Source organism: Channa argus, chromosome 19 (assembly GCF_033026475.1).
Source record: "Channa argus isolate prfri chromosome 19, Channa argus male v1.0, whole genome shotgun sequence".
Lineage (NCBI taxonomy): Eukaryota > Metazoa > Chordata > Actinopteri > Anabantiformes > Channidae > Channa > Channa argus.
The window spans coordinates 9,065,632-9,078,156 of record NC_090215.1 but is presented as its reverse complement, the minus strand read 5'-3'; the positions used below and the strand labels follow the sequence as shown (position 1 = coordinate 9,078,156).

The following is a 12,525-nucleotide window of genomic DNA, read 5'->3' as shown; positions in this document are numbered from 1 at the left end:
TATTACAGTTTGCTATCCACAATGACATTCCCAGCTGCTCTAGAACAGTTAGGGCATGTTATCATAATAAATTTCTTTAATAAAGGCATACCTAATGACAAAGCCTTCATGCCATGTTGACTGCTGTCAGTGATAGTGACAGTAGAGCGACAATGAGAAGATACCCCCTTTGCCACCAGTAATGAGATTTACACAGGAAATGTATATGACTGCCATGAAAAAATAACAAATCTTTTGCCTCATAGATGTATGATTTTCATACATATGGCATTTCTGTTAGGTGTGTTTGGCGGGGTACAATAACGGAATGAAATAAATTAGAAATCGTCATAATAAAGAAAATGGGAATAAAAAAGGAGAACGAATGGGGAGACACTATGGAGGAGGCTTCATTCACTGTTTTTATCTCGTTCCATGTTATTATATTCGCTCAATCAAAACCCCTCTTATGCATACATCTATATGAACTGCCTCTCTTGCTCTGTCCCTCTCTCTCGCTCATTCGCAATTATGAGGGAAAGACAAAGAAATGTGATTCGTCTTTCTGTCGTGGCCCCTTAATGATATCATTAAAATGACTGACAGCTTTGAATAAAATTGGAAACCTACTCCAGTCAAAACAAATCTGATCCGTTTTGGAAACAGAGCCTGGTGATTCGTTAGGGTAGGGGTGCGACATCAGTGTGTGCATGTGTGTAAAACATGGCAAGGTGGGGAGGGGTGGGGGTGGGGTGTGGTTAATGAGACAGACCTTATGGGGTCACACTGGGGGTATGAAGGGTATGTGGGGTGGGGGGTGCTACTGCAGGCAGGTGCCCCCACAAACACCCTCTCCCAAATGCACACACCCTCCTTTCTCACTTCCATCCTGCACCCAATACCATCTGTGCCACATTCATTCTCATTGCCTTAATGAACATAATGAATATATCTTCCCTCTATTGATGAATGCTATTTGACAGCCATGGGGGTGGCAAGCAGGAGACGATGGTCCCGTGATTGGAGTGTAATCATTGTTAAAGGCCCAGCATGAATAACATATTCAGACTGAAGAGACACAACATGTGCACGCACGCACGCACGCACACACACACACACGCACACACGCATGCAGGCACACACAGGTGGCTAGGCCCACAGGGTGTTTCATTCACAACTTAGCACTCCTGCTGTTATTATCATCATCAGCTTTGTTCAGGCTAGATTGCGTGTGAAAGAGCGAAACATGGTGGGCAACGCTTTTGTTGGATGTGAATGCTAAACTCTGATCAGCTGATGGATGCACACAAATACATACGTGTAATTGTACAGTCTCTAACACACACTCACAGACACACACAGACATGACTCACGTTCTCTTGTCTTGCTGAATGCTCTGGTATTGGATCTGCCCCTGCAAACAATTATAAAACGAAAAACAAAGCTGTTTATGATCTACTCTCTTTTGTCTCTCCCTATATGTAGTTCATCGTCTTTCTATGTGCACTTGTTCACCTTGAAGCACTCCATGTCCCTCTCCTTCTCATCCGCCATTGCTTGCAGTCTCTTTACCTCTGCCTTCAAGGTGTCATTAGCTTCCTGAAGATGTCTGACAAAGCGATGGAGATATGGAGACAAAGTTAAACTGAGAAATATACATAGAGAGGCACACTCAGAGAAAGAGAGACACCTATTATCATCAAGGGGCTCTTGTTAACATGACAGACAAAATATTCCACCAAGCATCTGCAATGGTGTCTGTCTTTGCTTCCATACCAGCCTTTAACTAACAGCTCAGCCATTATCTCTGACACACATACACACACACCCGGTATCGCGGCCTATTATAATGAAATGCTATATTTCCGCACACGTTTATCATTCACCCTTGTGGCTATTTATTTCAGAATTTTGTTATGCCACACATTCTTAGTATCCACAACTATTAAAACAAGTTCTCATTTTGATGTTTATTGTACTATTATGCTACACAACAGAAGCATGAAATAGTTTCATTTTATGGGAGGGGAAGTATTTTAGAACCATCACATTTTGTATTATGTGCTGAGTATGAGGTAGAAAAATTCTGTGAAACAGCTTTTTGGAGCTGGTGTGTTTCCGTGTGCATAAAGTCTGTTACCTTTGCGACAGGTTACTCACATACAAACACACAGTTTAGGTTGAGATATTGCAGCGAGGAAAAACGCAGCAGACACACGATGCTACTAGGTGGGGCTGCGGGAAGTATGGCACTACAGGGGGGTGGGATGACAACCTGACTTGCTTTGATCTCTGGAAACAGGAACAAGTCACGCCCATGTCTGTTTGTGTACTGTGTGTGCGTGTGAGTCATCATGATGCAGACATGCAAAAAGATTATCAGGTGCAAGTGAATCCCCCATAATCTCCAACACAGACACAAACATTACATACATACATACATACATACATACATAAACACAGGTGCACTTTCGGAACAGATGTTCTTCAGGTGGTAAAGGTGACCTAGTTTGCAGGTGTCATGTTAGCTGTGCTGCTTTCCCTGCCATTTTTATTCATTTTATTAAACAAGTATATTGAACAGGAATTAGAAAATCACAGATGCCCATACACAAACAATAGTTCACAATCTCAGTCAAAAAGAAATACTCACTCCTTCTCTTTGGTGAAAATGAGGACCATCTTGCTTTGGGCCTTCATCTGGATAATGAGGCTGTCATTGGCAGCCCTGAAAGAAGACCAGGCAAGACATTTAACATGCATAACATTAATAAATAGATAAAATTGAAAGATTCTATTAATCCACAAATTCAAAAGAAAACTCTGCATTTAATTAAATTTTCTTATTCATTCATTTTTATGCCAGTGGAAAATGTTTTAAAAACATGTTATTCTTAAGTATATTCATACAGTACCTTTGTTCAGCCATCCAACATTTGACATTGGTCATGACCAGGTTGCTTTCACGGCGAAGATTGGCATTGTCTGACCGTGTCACCTCCAGCTCCAATTGGAGTGTGTCCACCTACAGTAAAAGTCAAAGTCAATGTTAGTAGTTTAGTGTACTGTGGTTTATATGCCAATACTTACTTTTTATTCACCAAAAACAACTGTTCTCTATTCTGACTGGACTAGTGATAAACAAACCTGCAAGACATTAATTGAAAACAGAGTTTTGAAGCGTATAAATATTGCTGTCTTTCAAGGATAAGATATCTAACATCTGCTTCACAAATTTAGATTGGTTTAAGGCTCTTGCTCACTCTGCACACACACACAAACACACGCACACACACACACACTCTTCATATGCAGTATAAAAACAGGTGGATGCAGCCACAAATGTAAAAAAAAGGAAGGTGATAAGTAAGGGTTCTAATAGATGGGAAGCAAAGAAAGGGTGAAAACAAATATATCCAAAATAGAACATAATAGCAAAACAATACAAAAACTTAGCTAAATGGAGGATAATGGGAAATAAAAGAGGTGGCATTTAGAGGTGCAGGTATAAATACCAGACTGAGATTTTAAGCCGGTGCGAAAGAAGAATGATGAATGATGGGGGAGAGCACAAGACTGAAGACAAGATTTGAGGGAGGAGAAGACAGGTGTGGGGTGCAAACAGAAATGGGATGGTACTGGCCAAACTGCTGACTTTTTCATTTTGCTTATCAGTCAGGACCTTTCCAGGCCTAAACTCTGGGGACCCTGACACATTACTCTTATCGCCATGGAAACACCTTGATATACCATACCCTCTTCCAACAAAGACTTGGGCAAACCTGAAAAAAGTTTCCAATATGTGGGCCACGATTTAAGTATCCAAAATTGTCATATGATTAACCAGAAATGTCAAAATATCAACTGCTGTGTGGATTGTACTGTGTGCATTTGTGTGTCTGTGTATTCAGATTACCACATGTATACCAAAATATCTTCTTGCTGATCTGAAAAACACCACAGAGTAAACCGTAACACAAATATAATAAGACAGCTGATTCTGCTGAAGCAGAACTCAACGAAAGCACAGTTTGCTGGCGTAATCAAAATATTGATTAAAACAAACAATTATCCTTCATTTCATCATCAGATTGCTTCAGTGGAACAGGACAACACAGAGGACATGCCAATTAGAGTGAAAAGTGGAAGGGGGGGACAGAAGTGGTTTAATCTGACCAGAGGCTGTGCAGCCAGAATTCATCAGGCTGCTTTTCATGTTCTCTGGCAATGTTTGCTCTGGCACAACTTTTGTCCTGTTTTTTTGAGGAAAGGTTTTCTTCTTGGAATCTTTCCGTAGAGGTTACAACACAGTCATTCTGATCAGCTGCTGAAACATCAACTTTTATTCTTTGTGCCAGTCAGAAACACTTGGCCCTCTGTATTGTGTATCTACTGGTAATATTGTTCTTCCAAAAAAGAACAGTAGAAACAATGTAATCACATCCTGCAAATCAATCAATTCTGATGAGTAAAGAGTCAGGGCATCAATTTTAATTACACAAATCAATGATAGATTAAATATTGTGAAGCCCCTGTTGTTTGTGATTTCACTTATGTTTGGTCTCATGCACCGGTACATCTTCACGTTCAGAAGTTTACATTAACCCCACATTAATATACCTATTTCCCTATTACTCACAAAAATATCAAACCATGGCATTCAAGTCCTCAAAAAGCACACGCACACTCACAATGCCTCTGCACACATCTCCACATGCGCAGGCACACATACAGACATGCACACAGTGGCAGGATCTGTGGTGAGCTGTAATGACAGTAATTACCTGCGGTCTCACATTAACATCTCCCTCCTGACTGTCTGACTGGTTCGGCTGGTGGAGGGATGTAAATCGCAGCACAAAAGTCTGATGTTGTGATTAGGACTAAATTACACACCATCACTCTGTTTCCACCAGTGTCAAGGGAGGCAGTGAAAGGGTGTGTGAGAAAAAGAGGGAGAGTGCGTGAGAGAGAGGAGGACATTTGGAAAAGAAAAAAAAAAAAAGAAAAATGGCAGAAGGTGGCTGGTGCGATTGCAAGGGGAGGGGGAGTAATAAAGTAGCATACCTGCTTAACATTTAGATTGGTTTTGTTGCACAAATATTTTAGTAGATGATGGGGGCTAAAAGGGGCAACAAAATGCATTTGGGACACACTTACAGTATAACTAAGTTTGGTGATATCACCGGTTCTTTTAATCCTGTGCTGGAGAATGTGTTTTGTACTGTGGTGCTGGTGAAGGATTTGGAATCTTTACAGTGGCTGCAACAGTATTTATCATTTTGATATAGCCCAGACTTTTTATTGACAAAAGATACAAGATGGACAATCTTTCTTCTAAACTTGACTGAAATGACTGAAAGAACTTTTATTACAAAACACACAGCCTACCACAGTGAAACAAAAGAAGAAGGGGACTTTCCATCTTTTCTATTTACCATTGAACTGTGGCCTAATGTCATGCTGCACATTAACTATAGAGGACTAAGTCCATTCTAGGAGACCAAACTGTCCAAGGTTGTGGGATAGACATAATTTAAAGTTAACTTTTTTTGGGTAAAGCAAGGGAAACAGAGATGAGAGAAAAATCGGAAACAAATAGCCTGGTTGTTGCTACCATCCAACGCCGGAGCTGAATACGAGCCATTACTCTGTTCCACTCAGCTCATCAGAGCACATCCTCTCATCAAATTAATGAACACATTTATTGTTAAACACGTTTTTATAAAACATTCATTCATTCTGTCTAATTAAAAGACCCAACAGGCCTGACATCACTTAAATATGCATGCTTATCACTCACAGTGACTGAATTAAAGATCTACAAGTGTGTGTGTGTGTGTGTGTGTGTGTACTGTATGAGTGCACGTATGATGGCAGGAGAGAATGAGGTTTCTTAAGCAGGTCTTCTCACTCTAGGCTTAATGGTGATAATCATGGCGTGACCCAACATTAAGATTAAGATTGTGTGTGCGTGTGTTTGTGTGTGTCCCACTCTCCCTAATGGTGACGATGATGACATGTTCTCCATTAGACTAGTCAGTGGGCCACAGCAGATCTAGCATATTAATGATGCTGATGATGGCTTCTTTAATTACCTTCATCTGCTGCTGCATGGCCTGACTTCTTTTCCAAAGTCCTTTCATCAAACATGGTCCTACGAATGCTGCTGGGTTGTTTATCAGTGACTTGCCATTACTAAAGTCCCCTATCTTGGATCTAGCCTGCATGAGCATAGCTACATTACCCTTCTTGTTAGATATTTCTTTGCAACTTCACAGCAAGGTTTTAGTGTGAGTTGTAAAAGTAACTCATAGGACTTTGTGTGAGAAACTGTCAAACACAGTTAGCTGGCACCAAACACTATTTTAAAATTTTGAAATTTCTTCACGTAGCCTTTAGTCAGTCAGTGACTACAACAGTCTACAACAATTTTAGACTGCATTTTATTTAGGAATGTTTATGTTTATGCAACATTTAACTTTGTTTGATTTTTAGTTGAAAAATTATGTTTTATAGAAGTCTAAAAAGTTTAATTCATCATGTCAATGATATTATCATTTTAAGCAATACCCAGCCTTTGTATTCATCAATTCAATTCCTGCCAATTTTGCATTATTAGGGTTGGTTCATTTTTGAGGTTGGAGTAGTGTAGCAGGATTACTAGAGAAACGATGCGAACAGTATTGTGGAGGTTACGAGACTGCTACAGTAGTCAGAAACCTCTTACAATAGCAATCTATGAATGTGGCTTGGATGTGAGGACGTCAAACAGGCCAGCATTTAGTTGTTCAGGTGACCAACACATACACACACACAAAAAAACAATTTTAGATTTTTATTGTTAACATATTTTCTAGTGATGATCACTTAGAGCAAGTCTAGCTAAAAACTGGCAGCCCTGCTCTGCTGTGACATGCAGTATTCCCATTGCTTTTTCTATTCATTTCTCAGTAACTTAACTAAAGGCTCCAAAATAAGTGAAAAGAAAAAAAGTAGCATTGTGTGATGTTTATATATAAATAATTATTTTCTCCACATTAAATATTTGTAGTAAAAAAAAAAATCTATTTGTTCATTTTATGGTACAGAGAAACAGACCAGCACTCAACACATGAGTGTGTCATACATAGCTTTTAGAGAGCGTGGTACTTGTAGTGTCCTACTGCAGGTCCTTTTTTGACAACTACTAACTTGTCATTATTCTTTAGTCTGAGGTCGAGATGACTTTGAATAGAGTAAAATTACAAATCTCTTTTGGAATCTAAAGAGGACTTTAGTAGAATAAAACTTGCAGCTAAGGTTAGCCTTGAATAATTATAATAATAGCATTCTTACTTTATTTAAAAGTAGACCCTGTTAAATGGGTCGCAGGTATAATTTGTAAAGACCCATTTTCACTCATATTTTAAGTGTTGTAAACCTTGAACATAGTCATGATCAGACAGGTGCACAAAATACACTCTGAAAATTAACTGAGATAAATTTGCCCTTGCATGTTGCTTAAACTAACAACGTAAAGACACATTTAGTACAACTAAAGAACAAATGTAAATCAGCATACTTAAAAAAGAGGGAGAGAAATAACCTAACTGCCTAACTATCTACGTGCCTATTTCAAAATGGTCCCTATCAAATGTTCTGGTTTGAATATTTCATACCTTATGTGCCCCATCCATGAACCTTTGCAAAGAACAGCTCTCTGTGGCTTTGTTTTGTGTTCCTCCATCTACATCCATATCCCAAAAAAACTCATATTTCTTTGAAAGAGGAAGACAATGTGTGACAGCTAAGAGGGACACAAAGGTATAGAGACAACACAAGGAGGACTAAAAAAAAAAAGCAATAAAAACAAATGTGGTTAGTCTCGACTGTCTGTCCTAAATGAATTACAGCACTGTAGACTAATGAGCTGCGTTTGAAGGGGATGAGACACACAAAAACACATGGAGACACCAAATGCCGTCCATTCCATTTCAGGTAAAGATATAATACTGTGCATCTTACCCCCTGAAAAGATGAGGTAACAGATAAGCTCTCTTTGAACTGGGTCCGATTTAATGTCTTGCTCAAAGAAACTTAAGCAGGTCCAAGACTTGTCTCCCTAACCACCAGGCAGTCCCCACACTGTCTCCGAGTGATTAAAACCTACTGTCTAATTGTATTTCTATAATGACATCAATAGTTGTAAAGATCTAGGAAAACTAGGAAAAGTTTATGAGCATTTGCTATTTAAAACCTTGTCTGCAAATTCTCATTAAACTGTTAGAAATGTTTTACTCCATGATAAAAGGGGTTGTGGTAAACACACTAATGACTGTGATTGTGTGTGTGTGTGTGTGTGTGTGTGTGTGTGTGTGTGTGTGTGTGTGTGTGTGTGTCTGTCTGTCTGTCTGTCTGTGTGTCTGTCTGTCTGTGTGTTTGTTAATGGGTGTATATGTATGCATGTGAAAGAGAAAGAGAGACAGAGAGAAAAGTAAAGGGATGATCTGATTAATAACACAGCATGTCTCATGTTTACCATGACTTGCATTTGAACTGGACTCATGCAGAGATGTGATTGAGCAAAGTGTGTGTGTGTGTGTGTGTGTGTGTGTGTGTGTGTATGTAAGCACAGAGCTGACCACCATGCATGCAAATAATTTTATTCATATCATAGAAGAGACACTAAACAGACACAGACAACACAAACAATACCATTTATGTAGCCCACCACCCCCCACCCCAAACACACACACACACACACACGCACACACACACGAAAGACATACACACGGAAAACGAAAGAGCTATCTGAGGTTCAGCTACTGTGCACTGAGGCAATTTGTAATATAGATTTCCTCTATAGGCCACTGTAGTGTACCATTTACCATTTCAAACCCTTTGATTTTTTTTTACCAGTGGATAATTCATCTTCTGCAGGTCAATAACAGAGATTGGGACCTAATGAAGGAGTCCTAGCCAGAACGGCCAGCACACTGGCGTTTAAACACTTTTTGGAGTCATATTCATTGAAAGGCTCACCTGTTGTTGAAATGATGAAAGACAGCAAGAATGCCAAGGGGAAATGTAACAATCTGTATATGAGAGCAGTAGGCAGCCACTGACTATACTTACAGTACACAAAGCCAAATAGACACACACACACACACACACACTCACACTCTCTCTCACTCTCTCTCTCTCTCTTTCCCAAAGAATTCACTACAGCAAAAGATTGACTGATTGATTACCTGATTGATTAACTGAATCACTTAAAAAACATAGTGTATTAAGTTCAAAAGACCCATGTTTTACATTAAACTAACACCAACTGAAGTGATCAGCCAAACAAAAGCCAGAATGGTTTCTGAACTGATCTACTTTTTCAAACCAGCAGGGGCTGGCTACTATTGTACTGACTAAATCCTGCTGGTGGTGTTATAGCCACAGTGCCTTGAAGAAGTAGGTTGTTGTTTGGCCACTTTTATACTGTATTTTTCCATTAAATATGGTATATGTTAGCTTAGCATAAGCTGTTGAAACAGATCGTTTCTGATTAAAGGTAATGGGACTCCTACGCTGACTATTCTCCTGTTTATCTAACATTTACATATTGATACATAACTTAAATTAACTGATTTTGAATTTATTGTCTTTTGAATCTATTCCCACACTGTGCTTTTACAGATTAAACATGTCAGTTAGTCACCATTACCAGGTGCTGAAAAATACATTTTGTTGACTGACATTTGGCTTACATTAGCCTAAAGAGTTAGCACATTGGTATCAAACTTCTTATTTACCTCTTGGAAAAGAACAGAATATGAATATTTGCCACAACAAAGTGCTATTTCTTTAAGAAAGGGAAAACTGAATCTGGACATCGATCGCAAAAAGAACTCAAATTGTACAGTAACTCAAAATGATATCGTTTTAGCCTAGAGCTGGACAATATTTTAATATTAACATTTACTTATTTTAAGTAACAATGTGTTGGCAAAGTAAAAAAATGTTAACCAGACTAATTATTCAGAGCAAGAAGTACGATTATAGAAAAAACTAATAAAACACTTATTTAAAAGGCTTGTTTTACATGCCCCAAGAAGTTTAACTCTATTTGTGTTGTGACATTGACTGCAATCATACCAACAATTTCACCACTGTGATTTTAGGCCAAGGACAAAAAAAAATAAAAAAAAGGGGCGGGGGGGCATAGAAAGAGAGGAACACATGGAAAAACATGAGTGAAAAAGAGAGGGTAAGACATAAAACATGGGGAGAGAGAGAAAAAGAGAGAGAAAGACAGAATCAAAGGCAGAATTTGAGTAACTATAAGAACACACTGAACAAAAAGCAAAATTAAGATCCAAAAGAGCACCATGGTGCAAGGGCGTTTAAGACTGAACTCAAAGTTTGTTGAATCTAAATGAACATCACTTCCCCGTCATGGCTTTACCCTTAATTATCTATTCTGCCTTTGTACAGCGGCGGCTCAGCTCTGACAACCGCTCTCCCCTGAGGTTCCCCCACGCTCCCAGGCAGAACATTAGGGAATATCAGGGAATATTACACCCAGGAATTAATGCTCCAAATCACCTTGCCAGGTTTAGGTCCCGCACACACCCCTCCCTCTCTTGGACAAGATAATCCGGGCTCTAGCACCGGATATATGCCACTAATCATCAAAAAGGTAGAGGGGGGTGGTGGTGTTGGGTGGGGTGGGATGTTGGAGGGCATGGGAGGAGAGGAGAGGAAACGTTAACATATGTGTATTAGTATTACTGTATGTAGTACAGTAGATGTAGCTCAAATATTTATTTAACATACTAAATAAAAGATACAGTGAACCAGAAAAATCAATTTTACAACTGGCACATGGATTAGATGACTCGATTTAAATTATATGAAGTGGTACAACTATTTTAGAGTAGCTTTCAGGCAGCATGGTTCAAATGGCCAACATCACACCTGCACAATGCCCTGGTGCTTTAAACAAAAACTCTGAACTGTCTGCAGAGCCTTCTATGTCACTCAGGTCTGGAGTGTTTTCATTTACCTGGTCCTGTGCGTTTTCTTTTTCTTTTTCTGCCTTGAGTTTCTGATCAACAGCCTGCTGAAGGTTCTTCGTGAGCTCTACCACTTCCTTCTCCAGACTCATGGCCATTGATCTGCCCAAACACACAAAAACAATTTAAAGTCTTACTGTAAAACAAGATTAATACTATATCCCATTTGTATTAGTCAACGCAACATCTTAGGTGTCTTTTTTTATTTTATGTTCATTTTCACCAGAAATGTTTCGAAACACAACCATATCTAAAGTATTTCACTCCTATAAGTTACTTTAAAATCCAGATCTGTAGGCCCAGAAGTGTAAGTATGTGTGTGGGTGTGTATGTGTGAGTGTGTGTGGCAGCGAAGCTAAGGGAATGTGAAGGGGATCAATATGAAGGGGTCTATTCCTGCCACGCAACTGTGCATCTGTGTGTATGTGAGTCTGGTAGTGTTTGTCGGTGTGTGTGTGTGTGTACATGTGTGTGAGTGGGTTTGTGTGCGCCGGCTGGCCTGGCTACAGCGGGATCAATACGACAAATGATTACCATTTCCACAAACCTCCCTCCACAGCCTCGCTTTGGCCGCTCAGTGAGCCTCAACACTCCCACCAACCCCTTCCATGCACACACACACACACACACACACACACACACACACACACACACACACACACACACACACACACACACACAGACCAAAACAAACAACCCCCACACTTATAAAAGAAAATATATACAAAAAGAGGAATTAGTAGTGTTTTTGAATAGTAAGTATAATAATATATTTTTCGGGCAAAAGTTTTGGGACCATGATCTGAAGTTCAAAAAGAGAGTATGCAGGGAGAGACCACAAAGTCAGAATCCGACTATTAGTTTTTATTGGCATTTGTGTTAAACTGTCATATAAAATATGAAAAAAAAACAATACAAATGCAGAGTTTAATTTTGACCATTCTCCCTCTATACTTCCTTTGTTGTTAGTTACAGTTAAACATTTAAAGTATTGAATGTCAAAGACCTGTCACTGTAGATTTTAATATTCAAGGGTGCAATGGTTTTATTATTGACAGGGTTTCTGGTAGTTAATCAGTTAATCGCTTAATAAAAGGCAAAAAAAATGCACCACAGTTTTTTCTAAAAACACATTTTGTCCAACGCATAGTTCAAAAGATGAATATATGTGATTTACTATATTCAGATGATTAAAAAAAAAGTTCACACGAGAAGCTGGGACAGAATTTATATTTTAAAAATTCCTTAACCAAAAGTGTTGCTAACTGATTGTCTGTCATCTGTCTAAGTGACAAAAAAACTCCAATTATACATATTTTTAGGTTATTTTGTCTCGTTACATTGTCGTTTGAGAGTGGACGATAAAGAAGGAGTGTGACAGATGGATGCTGATTTCATGGTCAGTGTCTCAAACTCTTAGGTCACCAATCTTAAAATGGTGTATTGTATGTTTAACTAATATGCTTACTGTATTTGTTATAAAATGGCATGAGAAAGT

General features: G+C 39.0%; 1 protein-coding gene across 2 annotated transcripts in view; it reads right to left on the bottom strand.

Annotated features, from left to right (window-relative positions):
- LOC137104973 (trichohyalin-like) overlaps positions 1–12,525 on the bottom strand; it is an 84,288-nt gene that overhangs the window by 10,654 nt on the left and 61,109 nt on the right. Inside the window, exons 20-24 of one of the 2 annotated variants that reach the window (XM_067486894.1) lie at positions 11,018–11,129; positions 2,895–3,004; positions 2,633–2,707; positions 1,495–1,588; positions 1,353–1,393 (exon numbers count right to left, since the gene is read on the bottom strand). In XM_067486894.1, coding sequence (XP_067342995.1) covers positions 1,353–1,393; positions 1,495–1,588; positions 2,633–2,707; positions 2,895–3,004; positions 11,018–11,129 — 432 coding nt within the window. Of the gene's footprint in view, positions 1–1,352; positions 1,394–1,494; positions 1,589–2,632; positions 2,708–2,894; positions 3,005–10,557; positions 10,637–11,017; positions 11,130–12,525 lie in introns of those variants that run through there. The other variant, XM_067486896.1, reaches the window with a different exon arrangement.